The sequence below is a fragment of the Diorhabda sublineata genome, chromosome X (genome assembly GCF_026230105.1).
Source record: "Diorhabda sublineata isolate icDioSubl1.1 chromosome X, icDioSubl1.1, whole genome shotgun sequence".
NCBI lineage: Eukaryota > Metazoa > Arthropoda > Insecta > Coleoptera > Chrysomelidae > Diorhabda > Diorhabda sublineata.
The window spans coordinates 18035981-18063829 of NC_079485.1; the positions used below are offsets into that span (position 1 = coordinate 18035981).

General features: G+C 29.8%; 1 protein-coding gene across 5 annotated transcripts in view; it reads right to left on the minus strand.

Moving 5' to 3' along the window:
• Positions 1-7014: 7014 nt before the first annotated feature.
• Positions 7015-27849, minus strand: part of LOC130450619 (C2 domain-containing protein 5) — a 61041-nt gene continuing 40206 nt past the window's right edge. For all 5 annotated transcript variants that reach the window (XM_056789111.1, XM_056789107.1, XM_056789106.1 and 2 more), the window contains exons 7-18: positions 23311-23479; positions 23053-23227; positions 22706-22845; positions 22084-22291; positions 21697-21915; positions 21530-21631; positions 20571-20877; positions 16248-16310; positions 16070-16194; positions 14321-14446; positions 10950-11096; positions 7015-9273 (exon numbers count right to left, since the gene is read on the minus strand). In XM_056789111.1, coding sequence (XP_056645089.1) covers positions 9208-9273; positions 10950-11096; positions 14321-14446; positions 16070-16194; positions 16248-16310; positions 20571-20877; positions 21530-21631; positions 21697-21915; positions 22084-22291; positions 22706-22845; positions 23053-23227; positions 23311-23479 — 1847 coding nt within the window. In that variant the 3' untranslated portion in view covers positions 7015-9207. The remainder of the gene's footprint in view (positions 9274-10949; positions 11097-14320; positions 14447-16069; positions 16195-16247; positions 16311-20570; positions 20878-21529; positions 21632-21696; positions 21916-22083; positions 22292-22705; positions 22846-23052; positions 23228-23310; positions 23480-27849) is intronic.

Sequence of the window (27849 nt, forward strand, 5' to 3'; positions counted from 1 at the left end):
CTGGACTTCATTATCAGTGCTTACCAGACAAAACCTTAGTATTCAAAAGGAACTTGGGTCATGGCGGAAAAAATAGCAAGCAGAGAGTTACAGTACTTCTTTGGAAAAGCAATAAACCCTCGATGTTTTAAAGGGGTTAAAAGCCTACCAATGGACTACAGATCAAACCAAAGATCTTGGATGAAATCTTACATTTTTGGCAAACGGTTAATGGACCTAGACAAGAAGATGCGAAGAAAAAGAAAAGAAAATTCTCATGTTTATAGACAATTGTACAGCACATGGGGATCTTCCCAAACTCAAAAACATAAAAATTGAGTTCCTACCTCTGAACATCACATCCAAACTACAGCCTCTTGATCAAGGTATAATAAAAAACTTCTTTGCAGGAAAGAAGTGGTGTGCCAATTTCTCCTTGACATCGACGAGAAAAATCCGACAAAAATTAACTTGCTTGATGCCATGCCTCAATTTTATTGAGGTTATGAAGAGATTTTTGATTTATCTTCAAAAATTGACGTTACTTGTAAACATTTGTTATCCCGAACTCAATTAAAATGTCAGTTCTTATATATAGAATTAATCCATTTGATATTCTAACGGAGTGATTTTGTTAATGTCCACGGTGTTGTCGATATTGAATATATTACCTTTCATCTTTATTCTAATTGTTGTATATTTTTTTGTTTCAGCTTTCCATTTCCTCGGTGAAATTCCAAAGAGTAGGCAGACTGAGACCTTGGCTCTTCTCGCCAATTAACGAATAACCACCCTACACCCATCTACCTCTGGATACGATTGCCAACCTAACATCAAAACGCCACAATGTGATAGAAGAGGGATAACCCTTCCCGTCCATATTTCTTGATCTGTCGACAGCATTTGATACAGTGAACCATTCTTTATTTCTAGATACATTAGAGGACGCAGAAGTGAGAGAAATTGCCCGGAAACTATATGTCTATCCATGTGAATGAAAACCAGCCATAAAAAATCGTTATTTTTGGTGTTTCACAGGGCACAGTTCAAGGGACCATCCACAGAGCACAGTTCAAGGGACCAATATTATTCATATTATACTTGGATAGCTTACTTACCTTGGATAACCAAGGAAAACTCTTTAGTTTTGCAGATGACACTGAGGTGCTTTATAAAGACATTGACAATGAAATTAAAAAGAACATATGTACCCGATATAACAACTTTATAAATGGTCTGGATGTCTTGATCTTACACAATTATATTTTTACAATATCGTCATCACGGTATTCCAGAACAGGCATCAGTTGAATTTTCTTGAATACGGACAAAAACAAAAACTAACTGCTAGGACCAATCAACGAAAATTCAGCGCTTTTATTATTACTTACAACTCAGAGCTTATAACTTATTGATTACGAAAAGCCTCGGTGACATTTTCCGCCAAATTTATTAGTGAATTTAATATGAGCTTTCTGAATCCATAGATCAGGTGAATAATTTGGCCAAATTTACATTACCCGATTTAACCTTCTACTCCTAAAGAAGGCTATGGGAAATATTGGGTTTTGCAGCTCGATAATGATTTATTTGGTCCTTCACATTGGTAGATATAGTATAGCAATAAATGTTCACTAATACATTTTTATATTATTTGTGGTATGAAATGTATTAGAAAAATTTGAATCATTTTTTTTGCTTATTGCTTCCATCCAATTATTCCAAGTGATTCATATTTGATTTCATATTTTAGCCGAAAAGAGGTTTTGTTTTTTCTGAGCCATAATGTGGTACAGTATCTTATTATGTACCGTATTAAATTATTAAATTCAATTGAATTGATCCAAGTTGAAAATGTTGGTCCAAAATATTTCTGTATTTGTTTTTTCATATTTTCTTATCTTTCTCTCCAAAAATAACTTTATTAAAGATAGAGTGAGGTATAGAAGTTTGTTCGACTGCTAATAGAGCGAAAGATCATCAGTATGCCAAGCTCTCTATATCTCTAATAACAAACAATGATACTGGTAGCACAAGATCCTTTGTGACACCAGCAGTTGCTGAGAAATATTTCAAAAAATTTTATGTCAAAAAACCCTTCCATGTAAAATCTGCTTTTGGTAGCAGTCAACAAAATTTCTGTACACTCATTCCAATCCCTAAAATGTTTAATTATAGGCAACCGCTCAATTTAGAATATTGCGTTTACAAATTTTCACGACCATTTTGATTATTTGTTAGGATTGGATAATTTAAAAAATACTTAATGCAATTATCGATTTAAATAATAATTTGCTTATGACTCCTTATAGTCAAATTAAATTGAATTACTTTGACATTAAAACTGGATCCACGAATTGTATAGTAGTGCCTCCACGATGTGAACAAGTAATTAAATTAAATATTGAAAATGTAAAAAATGGTAATGTTATTATACCATATACACCAATTGGGAAATTATAAATCCCGAAATGTTTAACAAAAGTTGAAAATAATATAGCTTTATGTACAATTTTAAATCCTTCAGAATCCAACTTTCGAGTAGATTTAAGCCCTTCTATTAGTGTTGAGACATTTGATGAATACGAACAAACTCTCAACCCAAATTTTAATGAAATTTATTGTGAAAATGGTAAATTTGATGTTTCGAAAGTTAGAAGTGAACTAAATATCGATGAAACTAAATTACAAGAACCTTAATGTTCTAAAGAATTATTAGTTTATATGGACTAAATTAATAAAAATCTCTCATCAACTCCCGACGATAATGTATCGCTAATAGTTGAAACAGATAATGAAAGTAATAATAATGAGAATGACGACGAAGATATAATTGTTCATACAAATGAGGAAAATCCCGTAATTGGTATACCAATTTCAGATTCAGCGATAAATGTTGGTAAAAATCAATTAATATTTTCAGAAGTAAATTTCGAACCAGCCGTACCTACTATTATGAAACTGTATGAAAATAAACAAAGAATTGTTGTGCAATTATCTAAAAACAATTTTGAGCAAGATGTCATTAAATTCGTGAAAGAATACATAGTACCAAAAACTAAATATTTTATTTATTTCGAAGACCCAATTTATGAAAAATTCAACGTCGTACTACAAAATCACTTTCAAGATTCTCAAATTGACTGTTAAATGTAATAAAAAATTAATAGATGTTCCTTTAAATGAAATTAAAGAAATAATACAAAATTACCACGAAGGTAAGACTAATCATAGAGGACTAGATGAAACTGAAAATCAATTAAATGCTTTGTATTACTGGCCAAATCAAAGAGCATCTATACAAACTTATATAAACAAATGTGAAGTTTGCCAGTTAAGCAAATATGATAGAAAACCAATAAAACCATTTTTAAATGTTACCCCCACAGCTACTAAACCTTTCCAAATTTTGCATTTAGACACGATAACCTTAGAAAATAGTAAATTTCTTACGATAATAGATTCATTTTCCAAATATGGTCAAATGTATGAATTAAAATCTAGACAAGGAATAGAGGTAGCTCATAGTCTAATTAAATATTTTACACACCACTGTATACCAGAACAAATAATTTCGGACAATGGAACTGAGTTAAAAAATTCTGTTGTAAAAGAACTATTAGAAACGCATAAAATTAAAATTCATTTCATAAGTTCCCAACATCCAGAATCGAATGGAATTGCTGAATGAAATTAAACACGTCAAACTTTTGAATAATCAAAAAGATTTTAAAAATGAGACTATTGAAAATAAAATACTTTACGCATTATTAGCCTATAATAATAGCGTTCATTCTGCAACAAAATTGAAACCAAACGAAATAATTACTAGACACATAAACAGTAACACACCTTTCGATATAGAAATTGATCAACAAGTAGTTAATAATTATATACAAAATCATAAAGATAAAATGAAAATTTTATACTCGAATTTAAATCAAAAATTACAGGAAAACAAATCAAAAGTAATCTCTAAAGCAAATAAAAGCCGTGAAGAATTACCAGATAGAATACCCACTAAAGTGTACGTACGTAATAAACAGGCACAAGGTAAAACCAAAAATAAATATAAAAGTGAAGAAATCAAAAGCAAAAATACCCAACTAAAAACAGCTAAAATCGCTACTAGACACGAAAATACTTCAGAAAATATTCATCTTTCAAACATAAAACGTCCTAAAAAGACTCCCTATAAATTTATTTTAGGTTCTTCACCGCGGGAGACGCAACAGTCAATATAAAAGATGTTACCTATAACTTGGGAATACTTCCCATAAATCTTGGATATGCCAAGCTACAGAAATCCAGTCATACTTTTGTTCATTTTTATATCTTAAGTCCACTACTTGTAGAATATAATAAGTTAAGTATACAATATAATCACGTTAAATATAATATGTCTAATAATACATTTTTTCATTCTGAAACGGAAAATATTGTAAAAATAATAGTACACTAGGAATAGTATAGAAGAAAAATTTGATAACATTAATATTCATTCTACCTTATATAGACCAAAGAGAGGGTTAATTAACGGTCTTGGATCAATAGTAAAAACAATTACAGGAAACTTGGACTCTGAAGATGGAGAAAGAATTAATTCAATTATGGAACATTTAAAACAAAACCAAGAGAACTTGCAAAATCAAATAAGAATGCAATATTCTGTTAGTCGCCAAATAATTGATAATTTTAATAAGATAATTCAGGAGATTCAGTATAATGAAAAATTATTAAAAACGAAAATATTTGAGATAACAGATATTCTAGATTTTCAAGCAAATGCAGAAAATATTAAATATTTGAAAGAGTTATTCAACGAACTTCTTATCACATTCAATGTAATTCAAGACATTTTAGAAACGGTTGAAAATTCATTGACCTTCTGTAAACTTAGAGCATTACATCCAAGTATTATAAAATCTCAGGATTTATTTGTAGAGTTACAAAAAGTGCATTATTACTACCAAGCGGAATTACCCTTTGAATTAAAACATAAAAATATTTTAGAATTTGAAGCCGTCATAGAAGTCAGCACTACTAAAATCTTACATATCGGACAGAGTAAAACAGGAAGAAGCATACCCTCATTTAACAGAAATCAAGACCCTGTACTCTACTTACTATATACCAGCGATATACCAAACCTTGAATACAATAAAATTGCAACGTTTGCTGATGATACGATCATTCTGGCCGTCGGAAAAGACCACAAAGAAGCTAATATGAAATTATCCATATACCTCATTAACATCTGGACTAATAGATGGCGTATCGAGATGAACGAAAAACAATCTGGTCATTTTAACTTTACGAACCCAAAATATTCCAGTAGCAATAAGCAATACTCAAATTCATTATACTAACAATGCAAAGTATTTGGAAACGACATTTGACGCTAAACTTCGTTGGAAAGTTAAAAAGAAACGCGAAGAGCTGGGTGTAATTATTTATTGATATTGAATCCCGTTTGGACATATGGTATACAGGTTTGGAGCAGTGCCAGTATACGTATTAACTCCTCCATAATGATAATTTAGTGAGAAGGCTCAAAAGAATCAAGCCGTTTGAGTTAGTTTAATTGACGATGTTAGTTACAAGCAGAGTATCACAAATATCGCGTAACAAGTTAACGGCAGTGTTAAAATTACTAGACAGTAAGGGATACTAATGAGCAGGAATTAAACATTTAAGAATTTCTATGTTAGTTACGTTAGAATAAAATTGTTCATTGATCCAAGATCAGATTATAGTAAGTAAAATACGCTTCCCACTGTCCGTCAATTAGAAAGGAAAGTGGTGGTAGTGGTGTTTTCAATATTTAGAGACTGCTATTGTTAGTGGTACTGATGTTTGAATAATATTATATGATAAATATCACATATCTTGGAAACGATCAATAGCTCATCATTACCACAGATAGTCCAGAGGGAAAATTTGAAAATAAACAGAAACAATCGGGGTCCTATCAGACCCATCCCAGCATCCATCCAGAGAATGTCGAAAAGAGAGTGGATAACACTATCGTGAAGAAAAGAAATGGATAGCCGGACATCACCACTAAACTCATGGAAGTAAGAGAAAGAGAGCGTGTAGAACAGAAGACTGCCGACCTAAGACGAAAGGTCCTACCGTAAGACGTTTCCAGTTTTTAATTGCCGTATGTCTGTTCTAATTATATTATCTCTATGATTTAGACGCGTATACTCCACAATTTAACTGTACTATTGAATAACAAAAACAATTAAACAATACTAAAAATTATAAGGTTTGATACTTTGATTAAAGGATTTTACGATGTCATTAAAATTTATATCAAACTAAATATATATGTCAGATAAAATAACAACGAAAAAATATTTGATAGAATGCGAATCCAGAAATATCAGATCATTGCCAATTACCTCTTTCATATACACAAAATCATATAAATATAACGTCAAGTATTTTGTCGAGTTGTTTTTGAAAACGCGTAACCGTGAAATGATGTATTAAAAATACGTCAGCGCGAGAATTTTGTTACATTATACCAGTTATATCAGGAACTGTAATTCTACAAGTTTGAGACACATTCTGCATAATTATTCGGTTATTTTTGTGCTTAAGAAAACAGAGAATTCATAAAATTTCTCAGAAGAGAAATAAAAACGTCATTTTATATACTTTTTGTATTGACGTAACGAGACCAATTTCTATACGTTTCTTGTTTCTAATTTAATATTAGACTGAACGTCTCGCTCTAAACTTCTTTATATTTTATAAATATTCCCCTTGATTTTGTACAGAAATAGATTTCTTAATAGCATCATGACAAAAGTAACAAAGTCTACACAGAATACATAACTCTAAGAAACTATAGTAATTGATACTTATGATACAAACATTCCTCCTTCTTCAGGCACTGTTGATGATTAATATATATCATATAGATTACCGTTTAATTCAGTTTATCTCCTGCCTTGTGAGTACATTCTTCCTCCAATACATTGGCATGATAAAGTATCAGTGAATAGTATCACAATAAAACAAAAATTCAAAACACCATAATTTATTGTGAAATTTTGAGCAATTTAAACAAAAAAGTTTCATAGTAGTAATGACAGCATATATACAAAAACATTTAAACTATCAAAAGAAATTTTTTAACTCTCAACTAAAACAAAAAATTATATTATAGCACATAAAAAAGACTTCAACAAAAATCAAATCTATCATTAGTATATTAAGTACATTTTTTGATCGATTGAAAAACCTAATCTGCGAGGAAATAAGGCACATCATATCAGCTGCCGCAAGTTTAGAAAATATTTATGAATAATATAGCTATCTTTGAAGAATCTGTGCCACACAATATAAAAACCACACAAGTTGAAAACAGAAAGAAATCAATTAATGAGTAACACAAATGTTATTATATTGTGAATATGGACAAAACCTCTAAAAACCATTTAATCGTAATGAAAAATATTTCAAGTAATTTCTGCAAATTTTTTTGGAAAATTATTTATAACATGACAATCTATAAACAAATATATATTTTCACTAATAATATCCACATTCAAGAAACAGTCGAGAAAAATTAACATACGATATCATCTAAATTCTAAATACTCAAAACATAGCTGCTAATGTAAAACTTATCAGTCATTAGTGACTATCAATTCACTCCCTCAATATAAACATTACATTACGGAAATACATTCCTGTTGATACTTGACTATGTTTCAATCTCCATTCTATTTTGTAAACAAAATTGATTTTATACATTAATCAGTGGAAGAACAAAGTTTCATTTATATGTATAATAAAATATAAATTCACATTTGTTCCAATATAAATAAATATTTGTTATTATCAATTGTGAAGAATAGGTTATTGCTTTTGATCTATTCATACCCAAGGAATTTCATTTATATAATTGCTGCGACTCATTATGTTATTCATGTTGTAGTAATATATTGATTAATATAATTATAAAAGAGTGCAACAGATCGAAACGTCAAAATTTTTGTGTTTTGAAACGAAGTTTACACTTAAACTTTAATCTCATTCATAATGTAACCAATACAAATTCACTCTTTGGTGCTTAAATTCCAGTCTCATAATAATAAATAAAGTCTATTCTTTTGAATATGTATTCCAAGCTCCCAATAACTACGTATTCATCATTAGAGAATGAAATTATTGTCGAAATATAACATTGTATATATCTTTATATAAATATACTAAGAAATTTGAAATTTACTTATATTAATTAATTTGAACGAAATATATAATCATTCTATTTGCAGAAATTATATGAAGATTCATATTATCTTAAAAACACATTATGATGAATATGATAATTTATAAAGGTTAACAGAAAATGAATGGACAAACATTAAAATAGTTTAGTTTGGATCTATTACTATATATATCTAGGGTTTCTAGAAAAGAGCATTAACTTTATCAACAATCTAAGAAACATCAAAATGTGAAGATAATTTCAAATATATGCTTCAATTGTAACTTGCACACTGATTTTCAAATTGATGGTCGTTGCTTACTAGTTAGAACCTGAACTAGGGAGTTATTGAGGTTTGCAGCAATTTGGAAATATGGATTCTCTATTAAACAATTATTCCAAACATGCGCAGAGATCACTGAATGTAACTAAGTTGCCCAAGCATTTTATGAAGTTTCAATATGTTATTGTATAACGATCTATTCTTTATGAACTTACCTGTTCAAACGTTTTTCTTGTATTTTACTTGCAATTTTCGATGATAAAATACCTTCAGTGATTGATTTTTTATAAAGAACAAAAATTAGTGACTCAAAATATTTACATTTTGGCTCCCAGATATACAAACCTACACAGTGGGAAAAGTACAGCAATCGAAAATACAAAGGTTAAAAAGACAATTTCAAATATTATCAGTATGCATAAAGCTCAATTCTTCTTGATAATTACAGTTATAATTATGGACTAGAGTAAGGATTTTCAATTCAAATCACTGAATCAATTATACATAGACTTGTTGGAGGAAAAAACTAATTTTCCAATTGCTGCTAGTTTGAACAGAATAACAATATTTTGGTACGTACATATATACAATATCTATATACATATTTAAGAAGACATAAAAACAGTTTTGTATTCCATTCAATAAATAACAGAAGTATATAAATAAGCAACAATAAAGTAAAAAAAAATAATGAACAATACATAAGTAGTCGAATTTATTAAGAATCTCCTTTCTGGTACGTTACTGAGACGACATCACCACCTACATTGATAAGACATTGTCCCTGAAATTTTAAAATTTAGACATATACTATAATTACATTTTTTTTTAGTTTATGAACACCATCATTATTTATATAGAATTGTGGAAGTGCGCATGGAAATTTGAGCAATTGAGCTCATATAACCCAGAAAAACTACTGGACTGTTTGATATAAAAATAAATCAACCATTGAACTGACACTTTTTTAATATTACTATACCCATATTATGTGATGATGGACTAAAGAGATACCACTATTGTTAATGTTATTGTCTTCGTTGTACTCAGTACATGTAATAAAATAATATGTTCTAGAAAAAAAATATAATGTATTCAATTACTATCTACAACTAACTTGTTTATCTGTTCCATTTATAAAAAAAATTCCTTTTGCCGCAATAAAGATAGGTCTTAATTACAATCAACAAAAGATCCGGAGAGAAATAGGTAGTCCACAGCTAATTCATTTTCTCTACGAATCTGTTATCTATCCCCTATGTAATGGTTTAAGTGAAAATTTTGTATTTATGCATGAAAGATTCAGGACGCACTGGAAGTAGGACATATCAGGAGGTCGAAATAGCTAGTCAACTCTCCTCATATTAATCCAATTGCAAACATGTGATTTCATTATTAAAGCCTTTCACAATTCGTATCAACACATCTCAGATTGCAGACGAAGTTAGTCGTAGCAGCGTTAGAGGACTAAGTTAATATTATACAAGAAACTATCAATTGCCTGGTTATGTCAAAATGTTATTGGGTTGTTGTGGAGGTCGGACAAACTGTTAAACAGCTATATTATAAAAAATGGACCCACCACTACACTGGAAGGTATCCCCGGAAGCTCCGTGTACTTATGTTCTAACCCCCCCCCTTCTCCAGAGCAAAAGTCTTGACACTCCACCAAATAACATAATCAAGAAACAAAATAATTTTATTGTATTTCTGGGTTTTCTATAAACTACTCCTTTATCAGGATTGCAGGAGGATGAGGTCCAAGACTTTTGATGTTGTGTGTATAGGAGTACTCAATTACAACCCATAAATAAAACATTCAACTGTTCTATCGATCATCATCCGAGCTCGGAAACTAGGCGCACTGGGTAACGATATTCATTCTTCAATACAGAACAAAGGCTCACAAAATACGTCAATTACCGTTTACATTCTTTGTTTATTGTATATATCTAATTTAGAAATTAAAATGCGTAATTGAAAAGGCAGAATAATGTTTCATTCATTCTATAGTCATTCGTTTTTGAAGTACGAACAAATGAAAATTAATTAATTATAGAGTGATGAAACCCCTGTTGTTTTATTCGTCAGAATTTTCCCAAATAAGCAAATCTTTAGATTGTCAACCCGTGAATATATGGGGTTGCGTAAAGCGAACATAATATAAATAAATATTTATTGCAATAAAAACATATATCACTACTAGCATTTTCTGTTTCTGATTCCAACATGAAGTAGATACATAGAAACTGTTTGAAACACTAATAGTATTTTATAATATACTAGCTATATTTATATTATAATATATAAAAAAAGTACATAATAATGGTTCTTCTATTTTATTTATGTATCTGAAATTCATCTCAATATTTAGTATTCATAAAAACATCATAACAATAAAAAGGTAACAACACAGGAGGTACACATTCAAAATACTGAATCATTCTTCAAACAACTCACCTGATTTTTATGAAAATTATGATGTAAAAACAATTCAGTCAAAAAGAAAGCTACTAAAGCATTTCCGCCTAAAGCTGACACATGAGCTCGAACTATTGCTAGCACCTCGGTAACAAAACTGTGAAGAAATCCACTGAGGCCTCCTTCCTATCAACACGTAAATACAACTTAATATTAGAAGTTATAAACAACAAAATAACTTCACTGCTCATTCAGTTATATATCCAAGCTCAAGTAATAAATATGCTAATCAATTCAGTATTCTATTAAGATTCATTAAACAATCTTGTCTTCTTCCTATTGACAGGAAAAATATGAGTTCGCTAATATTAAAAAATTCATCAAGGAATACAGCAATAACACAAAGTTTCGATTTACAATTTACTATGACGTCTCAGTTGTAATGACTTGAGAATAATAAATTTTGCTTATGAAACTAAAATATGAAGCGATAATTTCACCAAAAAACATTTACATATGTTATACTAAAATAAATTTAAGAAAATCGTCATGTGACATATCATGAGACATTTTCAATTATTAATATGACCACCTGCAGAGCTGGAAATAACTATTAACTAGGTAATAAAGAACTAACTTAAGTATCTAAACTACTTGAATTTTAGGAGGTTACAGCAAACTTAGTTCCATTGTTAAATAATATGAAAGTCTCTTTTATCTAGTTACTTTTGTGAAGTAACTTGTAACGGATACTTTATGTTTAGGAGAATAATTATGTTACAGTAAGTGATTTTAGTTATAAAAAGTAACTTCAGTTGCAAAAAGTAATGTAGTTTTAAAAAGTAACCTAAGTTGCGAAAAAGCATCTTAAGTGCAGAGTTCCAATCGCCTATTACGGATAACAATGAATAAGAAAAATGGTATGATTGATTTTAAAATTATTAAGTAGTAATTGTAGTGAATAGTAATTAATAGAAGTATAGTAATATACATTTGCACAAAGTAGGGTGAGTCGTGTATTTTGGTGTTAATCCTTATTTTGGATACCACGCTAAATTTTAATTGTATTTATTTTAAAATTTAATTGCCATATACAGACGCATAATAAGAGCTAGGCCAATAAAAGTGTGAGATTTCGAACTACTGCAGTGCTGAATGTTCTCTTGCCATGATATTTTTCTTATAGCGTACTCTTTTTAATATATTTTCCGAGCTTTCGAATACTTATTTATTCACCATTAAAATAATGAAGTATTCTAATGTCTTGATTTTTTTTCCTTTTTTATTATCAAATTCATAAGATTCAAAAATCAATGTTCAAATTGACACAAAGTGCCTTCTACTCTGTAGACTCCTTGTATTCTAATGATAATATTTAATTTCGGGCATGCTGCATACTGGTTTAATTTTTGCTATGGATTTATATACTAATTATTATCTATCATTTTGTTATTCATTGTGTTTTATTTTATTAATATTTTTATTTAGTTATTTATATGTTTGTTTTTTAGTTATTACAAGCTTTTGCCTACAAATTGTACTACATTTTTTAACAATAAAGCATCTCTCCCTCTCTCAATTGTATTGTTTAATAATTCTGGAAAATTTAGCACTAACTGATTTTATGAATGGTAAAGATGTGTAAATAAGTGTGACTGTCAAATATAATATTTTCAAAAGATATGAAGGATATAATTTTTCATAAAAAAAGTTCGTGAATTTGGTGAATCTAACTGATAAAGTAGGTTTATGAATTTTTCACAAACAGTAGAATTTAGCAGAAATAACCTTAGAGTTTGTAATTTCTCTTTAGTTTTTTTGTCAATGTGTTTTTGGTTGAAAACATTTTTTATTACAATTATTAGTTGTTTTAAGAGTTGAATCATTAGTGTGTTCATTATATGATGTATTATTATCTATTAGTTCTATGAATAAATCCAAATATAGTTGTTTCTCCATACTAACTGTGATATTACTTCTGTCAGATGAAATCCATTCTCAAATTGAATATTCTGCCGTTCTTCAAAGTGGAAAACAACTACTTTCCTGGCTAATGCCTCGACGAATATTGAAAACCTTGTTGTCAATATTAACATCCCAAATGACACGCAATTGCAAGGAGAGGTTGTAACTACTGCCTAGTTTCGACGTCAATACGTCTCATCAGAGCTGTTTAACAACCCTCTTTCGGGCTTAAGACCCGAACTGAAAACAACGTCGAAAAGCATCGCTATTTGGTACATGTAGTTAAACATTCCCCAGCGAACGCTAAGTAGTGAACACTTCCAACTTACGAACCAGTGGTCAGGTAGAAATCTAGCGTAGTCGCCAGTAATATCTATTCCGATGGTAAATGAGGTGTGTAAAATGTATCAAAATAACGGATTCCTACTATTCACCTCTGAAATTATTTCGAAAATGTATTAACATTTATCAATTATTTTTAATCATTTTCATTTATGTTTTTTGATAATGCTTCTATTCAGAAGTGAAACGTCAAGATAGGATAAAATAGTAGGATAAAAATTCATGGGAATTTTAATTTCAAGTGTTATAGCACAATTAGTAATGGAAGATCTCGAAGAAACTGTCCTAAGCAAACTTGATGTAAATATTCCATTATTTTTCCGATATGTAGATGTTGCATTACTGCCGTACCAAAGAATCAAATTAAAAACATAAATAAAAAATTAATTCTTAGCATAAGAAACTTCAATTCACATTCAATATATAAAATAAACATAAGAACATATTGGTATACGAAATCAGGATCAGTGATAATAAGTTTAGCTGATAGATCTATCCAACTATCATATCCTGAATTTAGATGCCTAGCGATTCAAAAACCATTTTGCCATATGTTCAAGGACTTTCCCAACAACTATCAAATTATTTTAATAAATATGATATACTAGTATAAGTTATGAAGGACATAATACGTTACCCAAATATTTCACTAAATTAAAATCTAAAACACCAAAAAATAAAATCAAAATCAAATGTCTTGTACTAATTGACGCTTTCTACATAGACCAGACCAATCGGTATTTAGAAAATTGACTAAAAGGTCATCAATACGATAAAAAACTGCATTAACGAACAATAAATATCAAAAAAACATAACATTTTTCTTTTAAAAACTATCAAAAAAAAAAACTAATTTTAAAACAGAACAGACCTAAAATCAAGACGAGCTAGAAACATAATAACATAATTATATAAAAGGTCTAAGAAAGAAAAAAATCATTAATATTAATATTATTAGTGAAATATTTGGTTAATGTATTATGTCTTTGACAACTTTTCGAATTGAAGGGTCATACATCTTACAGCCGAACACAATACAATTCATCTAATAATTAATTTATCACATTTTATCGGAATAGTAGTGGTATGAAACTTCTACTCACCTCCCTAATAGAAGTTGTTTCTCTTATAAAAAAGAAATTAATGTTTCCTAAATATTTATCAATACTGGCACCAGGTACGTAGGACAAAGGCGTTATATCAACTCCATGTATTTCTTTTTGTGGCGTCTACAAATTGATATCATCGAGTAATAATTCAATAATTTAATTTAATAAGTTATGTTTGCTTAAGATTATCAATGACATTTTAAACAATATGAAGCCTACTGCAATTCATTGTTTAAAAAAGAAAGTAAAGTTTTGAATGACTGTGGAAGTGAGAAAATGTAGTAAAAAATCTTTTTTTTTACTATGAAGTCACGAAACAATTATGCCAATTGGTTGCTCTTTTTACATAAACAAACAGTTAAAAGAGAATTAGAAATTGATTATTTAGAAGGCGGACTTCGTCGTATTGTCAAAATTTCTGTTTATCCAAGTCAACGCATGTATTCTCTATATTCACGCAAAGTTTAATGTCATTAAATTTATTTGCAATGCTTCATTGAACTAGTTCATCTCAAGTATTTCAGCAGTTTTACATTGAATTTGTCTGCTTGAGTCTTATGTGAATCAACTATCGAAAACATCCGTATGAATGATACATAATTAAGAAACGGTCTAAATGTGTTTAAGTTCTTTAAAGGGAACTTAACATAGAGCTAAAATAACTTGTAACTGAATCATCGTTCAAATTTGACGTGAAAAGACCTGAAACTACCCTTTTGACAGAGTAATATATTCTTATATATGATAGTTCAACTATCAAGAGTAGATGAACATAGATGAATTAATAAATACTAAAACATATCTGTAGTCCTGCAAACCTTACAAATATAAGATATGATCAGCTAATAGATAAACTGTCCCAAAAATTTAAGCAATGGGTTTCAATTTGGAATTGAGAAAGAAGAATGCTTCGAGTGAGAACTAGAAATAATAAACAATTTGTTGTATTATTTAGCTGCAATTTTTGGAGCCGTTGTTTATATTAGGAGAAGGTTTACTGGTGAAAAAATGTAGTATAAAACAGTCAAATTAATAGGTTTTAGTTTATCTTCAGTCTCTAAAGACGATAACTTGGTTATCGAAACGCACGTCAGACAGTGTAATTGTGAGTGTTGGTGTAGTGGTAGAGTAAGCATCGTGTTCAGTATTATGTTGACGGAAATAAATTTGTAACTGTTTAAAAAATTTTGGAACAGTAAGTCCCAGTGGCGTTGAATAAGGAAGCATCTAAAAAATAATTAGTAGAAATAAGAAAAGTGAATAAATAACAGTAAGTAGGAAGGGGAGGAATAAATGAAAACTATGAAATATGTTGAAGGTAGCAATATAGAATGAAGTGAGTGTACAAATACGGGAAAAAAAGAAATATTACTTTTGCTAGTTAGATAGTTAAATATACTTGTGAGGAACCTAATAAAACAGTAACAGATTATATTCAATACTGATAAATATGAATCCACGCAGTTAAAACGGATACAGAAACTGACATATCTTATATTTTTTTTCTTTTAAGTATAAACATCATTTTGCAATGGTTGAAACCTACTACTAATAAATTAAAGTATTGCCATGGACCCGTGCTAGCAACTATTTCATGATACTGCTTCTTCATACCACGCATCCAGTATAATGATTCATTTTTAGAATTTCTCAACAACCGGCATCCCACTTTTTTAACAAATAATTTTTATTTCAATTTATACTCCAAGTAAATAGAATGAAGAACTATTAAATGATACTAACATGTCTTTGTTTAAGTGACTTGTACCTGGAAGAAGATCTCTGTTTAGTATATCGTCCACTTTTACTGCCAGATATTGCATTTTCAGGAATATTATCTTCATCTAATTTGAAAATCATGTCATCTTCTGCAAAAATAGTTTAAATATAAAATACAATATATGAAACTTATATTTATTACCGTTGCGTTTTGGTAACACCGATTTAACTTCTTTAGATGTTTTTCCCAAGCCCAAAGCCATACCTGAAACAAAATAAAAAATGTATTTAAAGGGTATACATAAAAAACCACAAAGTTGAGCGAAAGTGTGAACAGTTTTTTATATTGCTCAACTACAAAATAATTTTGTATATAGTAACAGTGGTGAAAATAAATTACTCTTTAAATAAAACAGTAAAAAAACTTGTGACAAGTGTTTATTATTGAAATTACAGGTAAATAATGAACAAATATTGAAAGGTTATCGAGTGATACGTTAATAGCTTTAAAGGAAGTACAACAAAATAAATTACGGTGTTTCCAGCTTATGCTTAAATTCTAGAAATTTGAAGTGAAAATCATAAGTTTACACAAAGAAGGGAGAAGCCTCCGAAGTGTTGAAGTGAGTGACACTCTTATCGTTGTGTATAACTATAATGGAGTAAATAGAGGAGCTGTTTACCTAGATAGAAATCAAATTTAAAGATATGGATGATACATTAGAGAACCTAGTACAAAATGTAGAGGAGAAAAAGAAAATAATATTTCACAGGATAAATTCATGAAATAAGAAAAAAGTATTAGAATGTTAGGGAGAGATGAGAAAGAAATATCTTATCTTTAAAGGCGTGTCAGATACAAATACTGTAAACGAGATTAAGTAATAATAATATTAGAACGAATGGGCGTTAACTGAATTGGAAGACGTTACGAGAATTGAAAATATAAAGGGAAAAAACCGATTTTGTTAAGTTAATGAAATCTTCAAAAAAAAGTGAAGATTTTGCAAAATATAAATAATGATAGGGGGCTGATATTCGGGTTGAGGAAGATTATTCTAAGGAAGAAAGAAGGCAACTACTGACAAAACTTGAAGAGGCAAGAGCGATTAGAAAACGAACCTTTATTAAATATAATAAATTGATACTCAACAATAAAGTTTATGAAACATCGAAAAAAAGTGAATGAATGAATATGGAAACTGATGATGAAGACAAAAAGTAAGAGAAAAATCAGTAGCAGGTTATCCGGAGAGGAATAATAATAACTATAGATAAAAATCGAATTAATAGCGAAAAACTAGAGTTTAAACTCAAAATGACTTTGAAAGTATTACCACAAAAAGTGCCTGCCAAAATCAACAACTACTAAAATTATGTCCGATCACAAAATCAATTTATAAGTTGGGATTCTAAAGACATCAAAAAGTAACGTATTAAAATGTGTGTCTAAATAAATTTTGTGGTTACCGTGTTTACTCCAGCGAAAACCTTTGTTTTGTTAAGACAATGCAGATTTGCCATTCAATGAAAAAATGGTAAAACGATTACTTTTTCAATCGACCTACTCCTACATTCAATCATGAGCAACAAGGCCTCCCCAATCCTAGTATTAGTATTATTATGCTTAATATAGGAGAAAGAATGACCTTGGTGAAAAATTAATACATATTCTCATATATTTAAAAAAGCAATTGCTATATTATAAGTGTTAACTTCTACATATATTGGACATAAAAAGGAATGAGCCATTTTAGGACAGTATTATCATTAGATAATGCCTTGATTATTGTCGCAGTACTGACTAATTCATAACGCCAATTCCACCAGCAATTTATTATTTAGATCAAGCTATTTGCGAATCAGGTAAATCAAAATTATGTAGAAAAAATGTAGCCAAAATCCACAACATGGTTTAATGTGAAAATTTATACAATTAATTCTAAACTGTATTAAATATTACGACTTAACTTGTGAACATATTTCCAGGATGTCCCTTTTCGAATTTTAATACAATCAGAATTGTAATAAAAGCATTTACAGATATAGCAACTTTGGATGACTCTAATATTCCTCAACATCCAAAAAGGATAAACGAATTTGTATACTAAATGTATTGTCTGAAAGTTATTCATAATGTGAATATAGTAAAAGTTGCAACTTTCCTCACAAAATATGAAATTTATACCAAAAAGACAAAATCATACAATAGAAAACAATTGATGGTGCAATTTTACTTCCATGTCAATCACAGTTATAACAGCATGTACTATGTGTGCATTCCACATAGCGACTACGATCATTGTGGTCGCGGCGAGAACGTCTCTCATGACGTCATGACTACCGTTCACGACGACCCTGGTCAAGAGGTGGATCGAAGTGAACGTTGAAAGAATTAGCAGAATAAGCAAAACTCGAGCAACGCAAATTAACCATAAGAATCTATCTCATTATTTGATGCTGTATGGGATATTATAGGTATTTTTGAAGCATTATGGCGGAGAAGCACCAACAAATATTTTACTATAGCCGCATAATCACGTTTAGACTATGGGTGGAGGGGAGAAAATAATAAGTAGAAGTACCAACAACAGTATCCGGAATAACAATCATTGAGAATCTTGCGGGTATTTGTCTATGATGTGAAATTAAATATACCATTCAACACATAATTAAAGAATTAGAATAATTAATGTGTTAATAGTAATGTGAGATTTTTTGTATTAATCACGTTCATTAATGAAAAAAATATGAGGTATTCTGTTTCTAATCAGAGGCGGCGTAAGACGTAGGCGGTGTGGGTCACCGCCAACGGCCTCGCGTCTTACAGCCGAAAATAAATTTAAAAAAGTATGGAAAATCCAAAAGTACACGCCACAAGGTTTTTCTTATTCTAGAGTATCTAGTAGATACTCGACGCCAAGCACACATTAGTCCCACTACCGCACTAGCACTACCTCTTGTTTCCGCCAAGCCACCACACTACTATATATGCGAATTATCTTGTGTGATGTCATTAGAAAATCTTTGGATCCCAATATCTCCGTAATTACTGTATATTATGCGTTCATATTTTACAGGTAAACAATATCGAAAATAAGCTAAGATTGACCGTAAAAAAATTCACGTTCCAGCAATCGCTGGAAAATAATCAAAGATAAATTGAAGCTTACTATGAACTAACGAAATGTTAAGTTTGGAATTTTCATATCATTGCATATATGGTATGAGTTATTAACGCGTGTCAATATCATAATCAAATTATGACAATCTGTACAAGTTCATGTAAGCATTGCTCTTGAGCATTTACGTACATTTTGTGACTGGATCAAAGAATATCGACAAACTGGATTCAAAAAATGCTTGTCTGACGCTCGTCAGTTTGTTGATAAAAGCAGTTATGATTTGCCAAAGATTTCAAAAATCAAAGAGTAGCCAAAAAGAAAAGGATGTTTGATTATGAAGGCAGCGATAAACCTAAAAAGACTGTTAAAAGCTGGTATGATACAGAGTTTTTTGTCACCATGATGATTTTGTGATAAGTATCATGGAATCGAGAAGTATGTCTTTGAATCAATATTTTGAAAATTTTGGTTTTCTCTATCACTTAAACAAGTTAAAAAAATTCCGAAAGAGGAAATACTGAAAAACTGTCAGGATTTACACAATCCTGAAAGTAGGTGAGAGCAGTGACTACTAACCTTATGAGTTGTATGAGAATCCCAAATTTACCCAACTCCATTAAAGACGTGAAACATCTGCTATATATCATAGAGAACGATTTGAAACAAATTTACCAAAATATTAACATTGTCATTAGAATTTTGTTAACAATACCTGTAAGTACTGCTTCATCTGAAAGGAGCTTTTCAAAATTAAAACTAATTAAAGATTATTGAAGAAATACTATGGGTCAAGAAAGACTTTCAGCTTCGGCAGTTTTATCTATTGAAGCATTGATAAATTACGAACCAATCATTAAGGAGTTCAGTAAAATCAAAAGTAGAAAATTTCTGTTTCTTCAATTATTCCTTTTTATTTTTGTTTAATGTTCCCAAGAAGTATAAGTAAAAATTAGGTTTTTTCTTAATGAATAAAAAGCTATTAATTTCAAGTGATTCTTTAGTTTATATTCCCTCCTTTTCGCACCATCAGAGGGCCTCGCGAAATGTACCTTGTCCACATCAAGTTTATGTCTTGCGCCGCCACTGTTTCTAATGAATAAATATTTTTGTATATAATTTAAAACTGACATAAAAGTAATGCATATAATGTGATATTATTTATATATACTCAATAATTATTATTCTAAATAAATTTAAAATTTTAAAAAAAGAAACATTCTTCATCAACTGATTGTTTGCTGGTGACGATCGTCTTTGTAAATTTTCCAAATATATTTCATATGTACAATGCATCTATACAATTTGGATACAAGTCTTACAACAAGCGATATTTTTCATGAACAAATATACCGATTTAATTAGATTTTTCATTATTTTTATGGGTAATATGAATTTTTTACCAAAAACTAATAGCTGCACTTCATCAGGTTCTGGAATATCACATCTGAACTGTATATTGCACAAAGCACATGGAACCATCCTTCTTAACTTGAAATATACGCTCTGCAATAATTTCGTAAAATATTCGTCAATATTAAGATTAGAGTGAAATTTGAATCTGCGAATTTGTGTAAACATTTGCAAGTTTTTAACTATTTCCAAATCATCAAGCCCAGGAATATTTTCTGTATTAACTACGTGAAAACCATCAGGAGGTCGCTCTTTCATTAAGGAAAAAAGGACTTCTTCATCTTTCGGATCGTCAACCTAAAACAAAACTTCTTTGCTTATTTAAACATTTTCATTACATAAAATTTTCTAATAATTGAGTTCGATTTCAAAAACAAAGAGAAAAAGGTTACTGATATTGTCAAGATTCACTGAGAGTATAAATTAGAATTAGGGTCAAAATTGGAAGTTATTTTAGAATTTTTTATGTTTACAGACTTTATTTTTCATTTCTTGAACTATTTTTGTATCCCATTACCGACGAAAATAATAAAGGACTCTTTTTCGATGAATCCTATTTTGATTTACAGGTTCCAATAAGATGTGTAAGGCGAGATATACTCAAATGTGTACCGTGTCTCTTTGATACGTCATTCATGGCTTAAGCGCATCAATTGTTCAACTTTACATAGACATATATCGGCTCCAAAAAACTACAGAGGTATTTGGCAAGCTGGTACAAGAAAGGGACAATTTTTCACAGAATGTGATCCAAATCTGATCCAAAGCATACCTAATCTATGAAGATAAGTTCAACTTACGCAATTACAAAAGCTGAAAGATATCGTTTAATTGCCATTTGTTTGCAATGGCATTAAAAAATAAGGAGAATAGAGGTCAAATATTATTTGCTTGAATAACAAAAATAGAATAAAGGATGACACCATAAATAACGAATAACTGTACTAACTTCTAAGACACAACAGTCTTTACTTCCAGATGATAAGTCTAACGAAGTTGCTTCTTCTTCTGATTCATCATCTGACCAAACACGGCAGCTGTCAAGTCGATCCTAGAAAATTTAATAAAACTACATTTCTACTGAATGCTAATCACCCATGAAAATTTTTAAGGTACCTCAATTTGATAGATTTCTCTATTCTTCTTAACAGTCTCATTTAATTGTCTCTGTAACAAAACCAATTTGGCATCATCGGAATTTTCATCTGAGACTAGCTTAGGAACAGATGGACTAGGTAAAGAGGACAAATATATTGCAGTTCCAGCAGCAGTAGCAATCATCATTTTTTCTCCAACAGTTATTCTAAACTTTAGACCAAATATTGCATTCATACCCTAAAATAATATTTATATATGTAAGAAAAATGTGAATTATCTACCAAGAATATTCTGTCGTTTTGAAAACTACAAGAACTGAAAAATTGATAAATAAAAGAACAGTTGCGATTATGGTTAGGTAAATAATTTAACAGACAGTTCCCTTGTTTTATTGTTAACAATTACCTTTATTTTCAATTTATTAACTAACAACCTATGGAGTTCATATTCTAGAAAAGGCAAACCATCAGATATTTCTTTGGCAATCCATTCACATTTTAAGTCTTTAAGTGGACGGCAGACATAAGATTCAATAAAACAACCTCTACCTGTGCTTGGCAAACCATCAGAAGGCTCTATGGTAGCAATGATAACTTCAGGAACTTTTCCTTTTCTAAAATATAAATTCTACTGTCAATTAAAATTTAAAACGTTTTCCGTTAGAGCGTAAAGAATGAACTTTTCATGAAATACTGCTTTTTTAGTAAAAAGTCGCCTTCAATTCTCTTTTAGATCTGCTACCCAGTCTCTTCTGAGTTTTTTTTTATTTCTGATGGAAGATGAACGGGGTCATTTGTTGAATTTTCCAGTTTATATCCCATTTGATATTATAATTGATATATAATTATCAATAAGAATTTGGTTTTTTATTCAACTGTGGGTATCTTTTGCTCATAAGTATCTGGGATCAACTTCTTAAAATAGAGTGAAACTTACTTACTTAGATTTGGTTTCATTAATTTTCATTAAATGTTTAATTTTATTAGATGGGGGACCTTTTTACTAAATTATTTACTAAATTACTCACCTACAGATTGAACACTTTGCTAACGCTGTTTTAAGAGGGATATTACTACTATTATAAGGCAAATGGGTAACTGAACATATACTATTGCCATTGTTAATATGTTCTGGACTATCACAATGTTTATTGCTTGAAAGACCATCCTATAAACAACAAAAATAAGTGAATGTGTAGCAACTAACTGATTGTTTTACTTCTACTTTTATAATTGTTGCATATCAGCATTAAATGTAACTTACTTTTAATTAAATTATTCTGTATATTTTACATTAATTGTTCTGTTAAATTAGATTATGAAATATAAAAATAATTTTCAATAATATAATTTTCAAATAATCAAATAACATTACCGTTTTTTGTTTGTCTTTATCATAAGATGATACACTTGAAGTATCGTTTGGGACAGAGCTTGGGTTTAGATTTATATTTTGCTTTAATAGTGCCACATATTCATCAATATCATCACCTCTGTGAAAATTGATAATAACTGCTGTACCAGAAGCACTTAAGATGCATATGTCATCGCTAAATAAAAAAAAGACATGAATAGTTTACATATATACAATACAAAATGACATTATTATTTTTGATAATGTGAAATGTATTACCAAATACTAGTGGATTCTGAATAACCCAAAACGGCATTGCAATTTAAACTTCTAGCGTGTGACCTTATTTCCATCCGCAATTCTGACCACCAAGTGTCTCGAGACTCAGGTTCTTCGATGTTTCTTATGGTTTCTAATCTTTTCACAGATCTCGCACATACTGCGCCACCTATCAAAACAGACATTTGAATCAAATATATGTATATATAAATAAGAAAGACGTCTTCGCCAATTATGCAAAAAAATCAATATATATATATATATATATATATATATATATATATATATATATATATATATATATATATATATATATATAACGCATCTAAATGTTCTTGATTTTAGGTCAATTTTATCTTTATTTTCAAAACTATAAAAAAGAACTAATTTTAAAACAGAAGAGACCTAAAATCAAGAACATTTAGATGCATTAATATATATATATATATATATATATATATATATATATATATATATATATATATATGTATTCATCGTCTGGGAAATAATTAGTTACGATTTGCTGCGGTTTAAATTGTGTTATTTTTTTAAAAAACATTGAATTCATGGATTTCAAAAATCAATATTCTATTTGATATATATATATATATATATATATATATATATATATATATATATATATATATATATATAAAAGTTCTAAGATCAAGATGATTTAAAAATATATATGGTAGTAATATTTTCATAATTATATATGACACAGATGATATTTATATAAATATATATAAGAGCGGTTTTTTATTAGGAACGTGGCAAGGAAACACCAAAGTGGACTGAAATTATGGTCCCAGACTTTGATTTTATCTTGACGTTACTACCATATATATTTTTAAATCGTCTTGATTTTAGAACTTTTCTGAAATAATATTAGTTTTTTTTATAATTTTTTAAGGACAGATAAAAATTTGACGTTTCGACCTGTTACGATCAAAATATGACTTGACACTGACAATTTGTGTATTTATATTAATCAATAGATCACTTACATTATGAATATAAAAAAAATCCAAATAGAAATCTACTTCAACATAAAAAGGTAATTTTTCTCTAGTTTTTATATCTCAAAAATAAGTAGCAGCTATCAGTCAAATTATTCGTAGTTGTATTAAAATTTACAAAATAGAGATGTAAATTTTACTTAAATTATTTTCTATCTCCTTCTTAGGAATGTGAATCATTTCTAAAAAAATTTTTTTCGTGTATTTGATCCCGTTTCAATAAATTTTAATCTTTATAATTGAATTTATGTTTTTTTTACATTTCGTGGTTCGTAAATGCAGTTTTATTTTTTTTATCGTATTGATGACCTTTCAGTCTATTTTCCAAATACTGAGATGTCTGCCCTATGTAGACAGCGTCACAATGTTTACAAGGTGTTTGATATATAATTTTACTTCTTTTGTTTTTTGGTGTTTTAGATTTTAATTTAGTGGAATATTTGGGTAACGTATTATGTCCTTTATAACTTATACTAGTATATCATATTTATTAAAATAATTCGATAGTTGTTGGGAAAGTCCTTGTACATATGATGAGGAACAATGTTTTATTTTCTGATGTTTCGTTTCTGTTTTGCTTTTTAATTCATTGAAGTATTCATTTATCATTTTCTTGAGTTTTTGTTTATCATTTTTTCCGGATAATTATTTTCTTTCAATGCAGTTTTTACTTTTTGAATAACTAAGCTAAGATCTATCAGCCAAACTTATCACTGATCTTTTTTGTGACATAGGATGACATGAATTGAAGTTCAAATATCTTGAGGGCCAAGTTGGTTTCGCATACCTTATGTTATTATTAATTGCATATAATGTGACATCAAGAGAATCGAATTTTTTATTTATGTTTTCAATTTGATTTTTTTGTACAACAGTAATGCAATCATGATATGAAAGCTCCCATAGCGCAACCATCAATTTGTTTATATGTTTCATTTTCTTATTTGAAGTATGTTGTTGTAAGTGTGAGTTCTATAGCTTTTATGAATTCGTTTTGAGATATTTTTGTATATTCTATAATTTTGTCCCATTTTCTTATAAATATATTTTTGATAGGAATATTTGTATATAAAGAAACTTTATCCAACGAAATACATAAATACATATTCGTTAGGAATTTTAGTACTTTTGATTTTCTTTTTAAAATCCCATGTGTTTTTGATAAAGTATTTGTATTGGTATAAAATTTGTTTGAAAATACTTTTCAAATAATTAGATAATGGGGTAAGAGGAGTTTGTATAATTCAAAACAATCAGTTGAAGAGGTATGTTGGGTTTGTGTAGTTTTGGCAAGCCCTATATTATAGGGTGTGGCATTGTGAATTTTCTATTTTTTGCATCTAATGGCGAAATAAAATAAAGACGCTGTGTATAAAATAAGTTCACAAGCCCAATTCCTTCAACGAAAATTCTTTAAACAATGACTTGAAGACGACAAAAATAACGAACAATACAGGGAGCTATGTGAAGCAAGAAAGGAAAATACACTCCTGCAGGATTGCGTAAAAGAGTTGGAATTGAAGCTCACCTCACCTCATAGAATAATATTCTACCATATTCTCTCCAATTGATACTAATCAGGATAGCACCATTTTCGAAGCTATGAGCTATGAATAAAATAAAATCCAAGCTAACTTTTCAAAAAACCAAACTAAAGTAGCATTACCGGAAATTAATGGCGTTTTAAGCCTAGTCATACCTAGAATGACCGAATTCATATTTGCAGATTCTGGAATAGAAGTCGTAATATTCAGTAATGGTAATATACAAGCACGAGGAAATTATAACATAATCAAGACTGCGATCCTACCGGAAAACAAGAACAAATAAGAACCACAACTCGCAAAGCACGAAGCTATCCTGATAAAAAAAAAGCAGCACAACATACGCAAATCTGTTGAAGAACCACTGAACCCAAGCAAAATAGGTGTTGACATGTAGACTACCTGATGTCACTGCTATTCTGCTGAGTAGAAAAACAGTTTTGCATGTTAAGGGTATGGATCAAGTGATAACTATTAAACAACAAAATTAGAATGGAAATATTACAAATTAATTCGAATAGAAGCTATCTGGCACTAGACATGGTTATAGTTACTAAAAAAATAAATGCAGTTATCTTGATTATATCTGAACCCAACCATCAGGCAATACAAAACAGGAAAGCCAGGATATATGATATACAAATTGATACAGCACTTAGGACCGTAAGTCAAAACATAACAATTAAAGGAAACGATAGTGGTCGAAGTTTCTCTTACATATAAACACAAGTCCATACAATATATAGTTGTTATGTCTCACAAAATAAGGGACTAGAGGATTTGAGGAAACTCTCTAAGATATCGACGAACATATTAGAAGCCAAAAAGACAAAGCTATTCTAGGAGGTAACTTTATTGCGAAATCACTACAATGGGGAATGGCCTTCACAGACAAGAGATGATAGATACTCCTTGAATGCATAGCCCAAAAGTACTTGATCTGTCATAACAAGGGTACCACACCAACCTTTCATAGAAACAAAAACTCCTCTATATTATAGGCTTTACACAAGAGGAATTAAAAAGGGTGAACCAATCCCTTCTGAAGAAGTATAAAACATAAAAAAACTCTCACAAGAGCGATTAAAACCGCAAAACGAAGAAAATGGCCAGGACATCTGGAGAGATGACTATAGAATTAACGTGAGAAAAATGAACAATTACTTCCTCATACACATTTATCAATGATCACGGGGAAGAGTGTAGTTCAAATAAATAATGGAGAACAGGTTCAAAACTTCACCCTATAGGAACTTGTGATATCAGGTGCGAAACTTAAGAGTAGTAAATCTCCTGGGCCAGGTTACATGCTACCCGAAGTTTTAGATTGTATTGAAATCTAAATTGAGATGATGCTCAATAGTGGTATCACTGATTGTGAGTAGTGTCTTTGCTTTCATCAGACTGATGCCGTTACCAAAAATGGAGGGTCTTTTAAGAGCATACTTTTCTGATGTGTAAATAGCAATTTCTTCACCTTGTAAATTAATGAGATGTTCCAATTAATCAATGATTTTTACTTTGACATTGTTGATCGTCTTAACACTGACGGGGTAATACAAGATATTTGGCGGTGACTCTACTATTTTATAACAGCTAGGCACTGTTGGAAAAAATTGGTGAATTATATGCGTAGGATTTTCGTTCAAATGCGATCCGGCTGCTATGCTTCAATCAATGCCTATTGTGTTTACTTTAAAAATATTTACCAGTCGGTCTGAAATATGTCTCACGTTTGGTTTAAGAGTAATTTTTGAGAAACCAAGCAAAGAACCTATGGTGTTGTCTGATTCCAATGATATGAAGTAATTGCTCTGCACAGACACTTTTGAAGTATTTATATCCTCCGTTATTTCAACATATATATCTGTCTGCTTTTCATGTGATTGTTCAAGACTTTAGCTATATCTTTCAATTTATATGCGACAAGTGGTATATTATATAAGAAAAATTGTTTTCCTAGTACCTTCCAAATA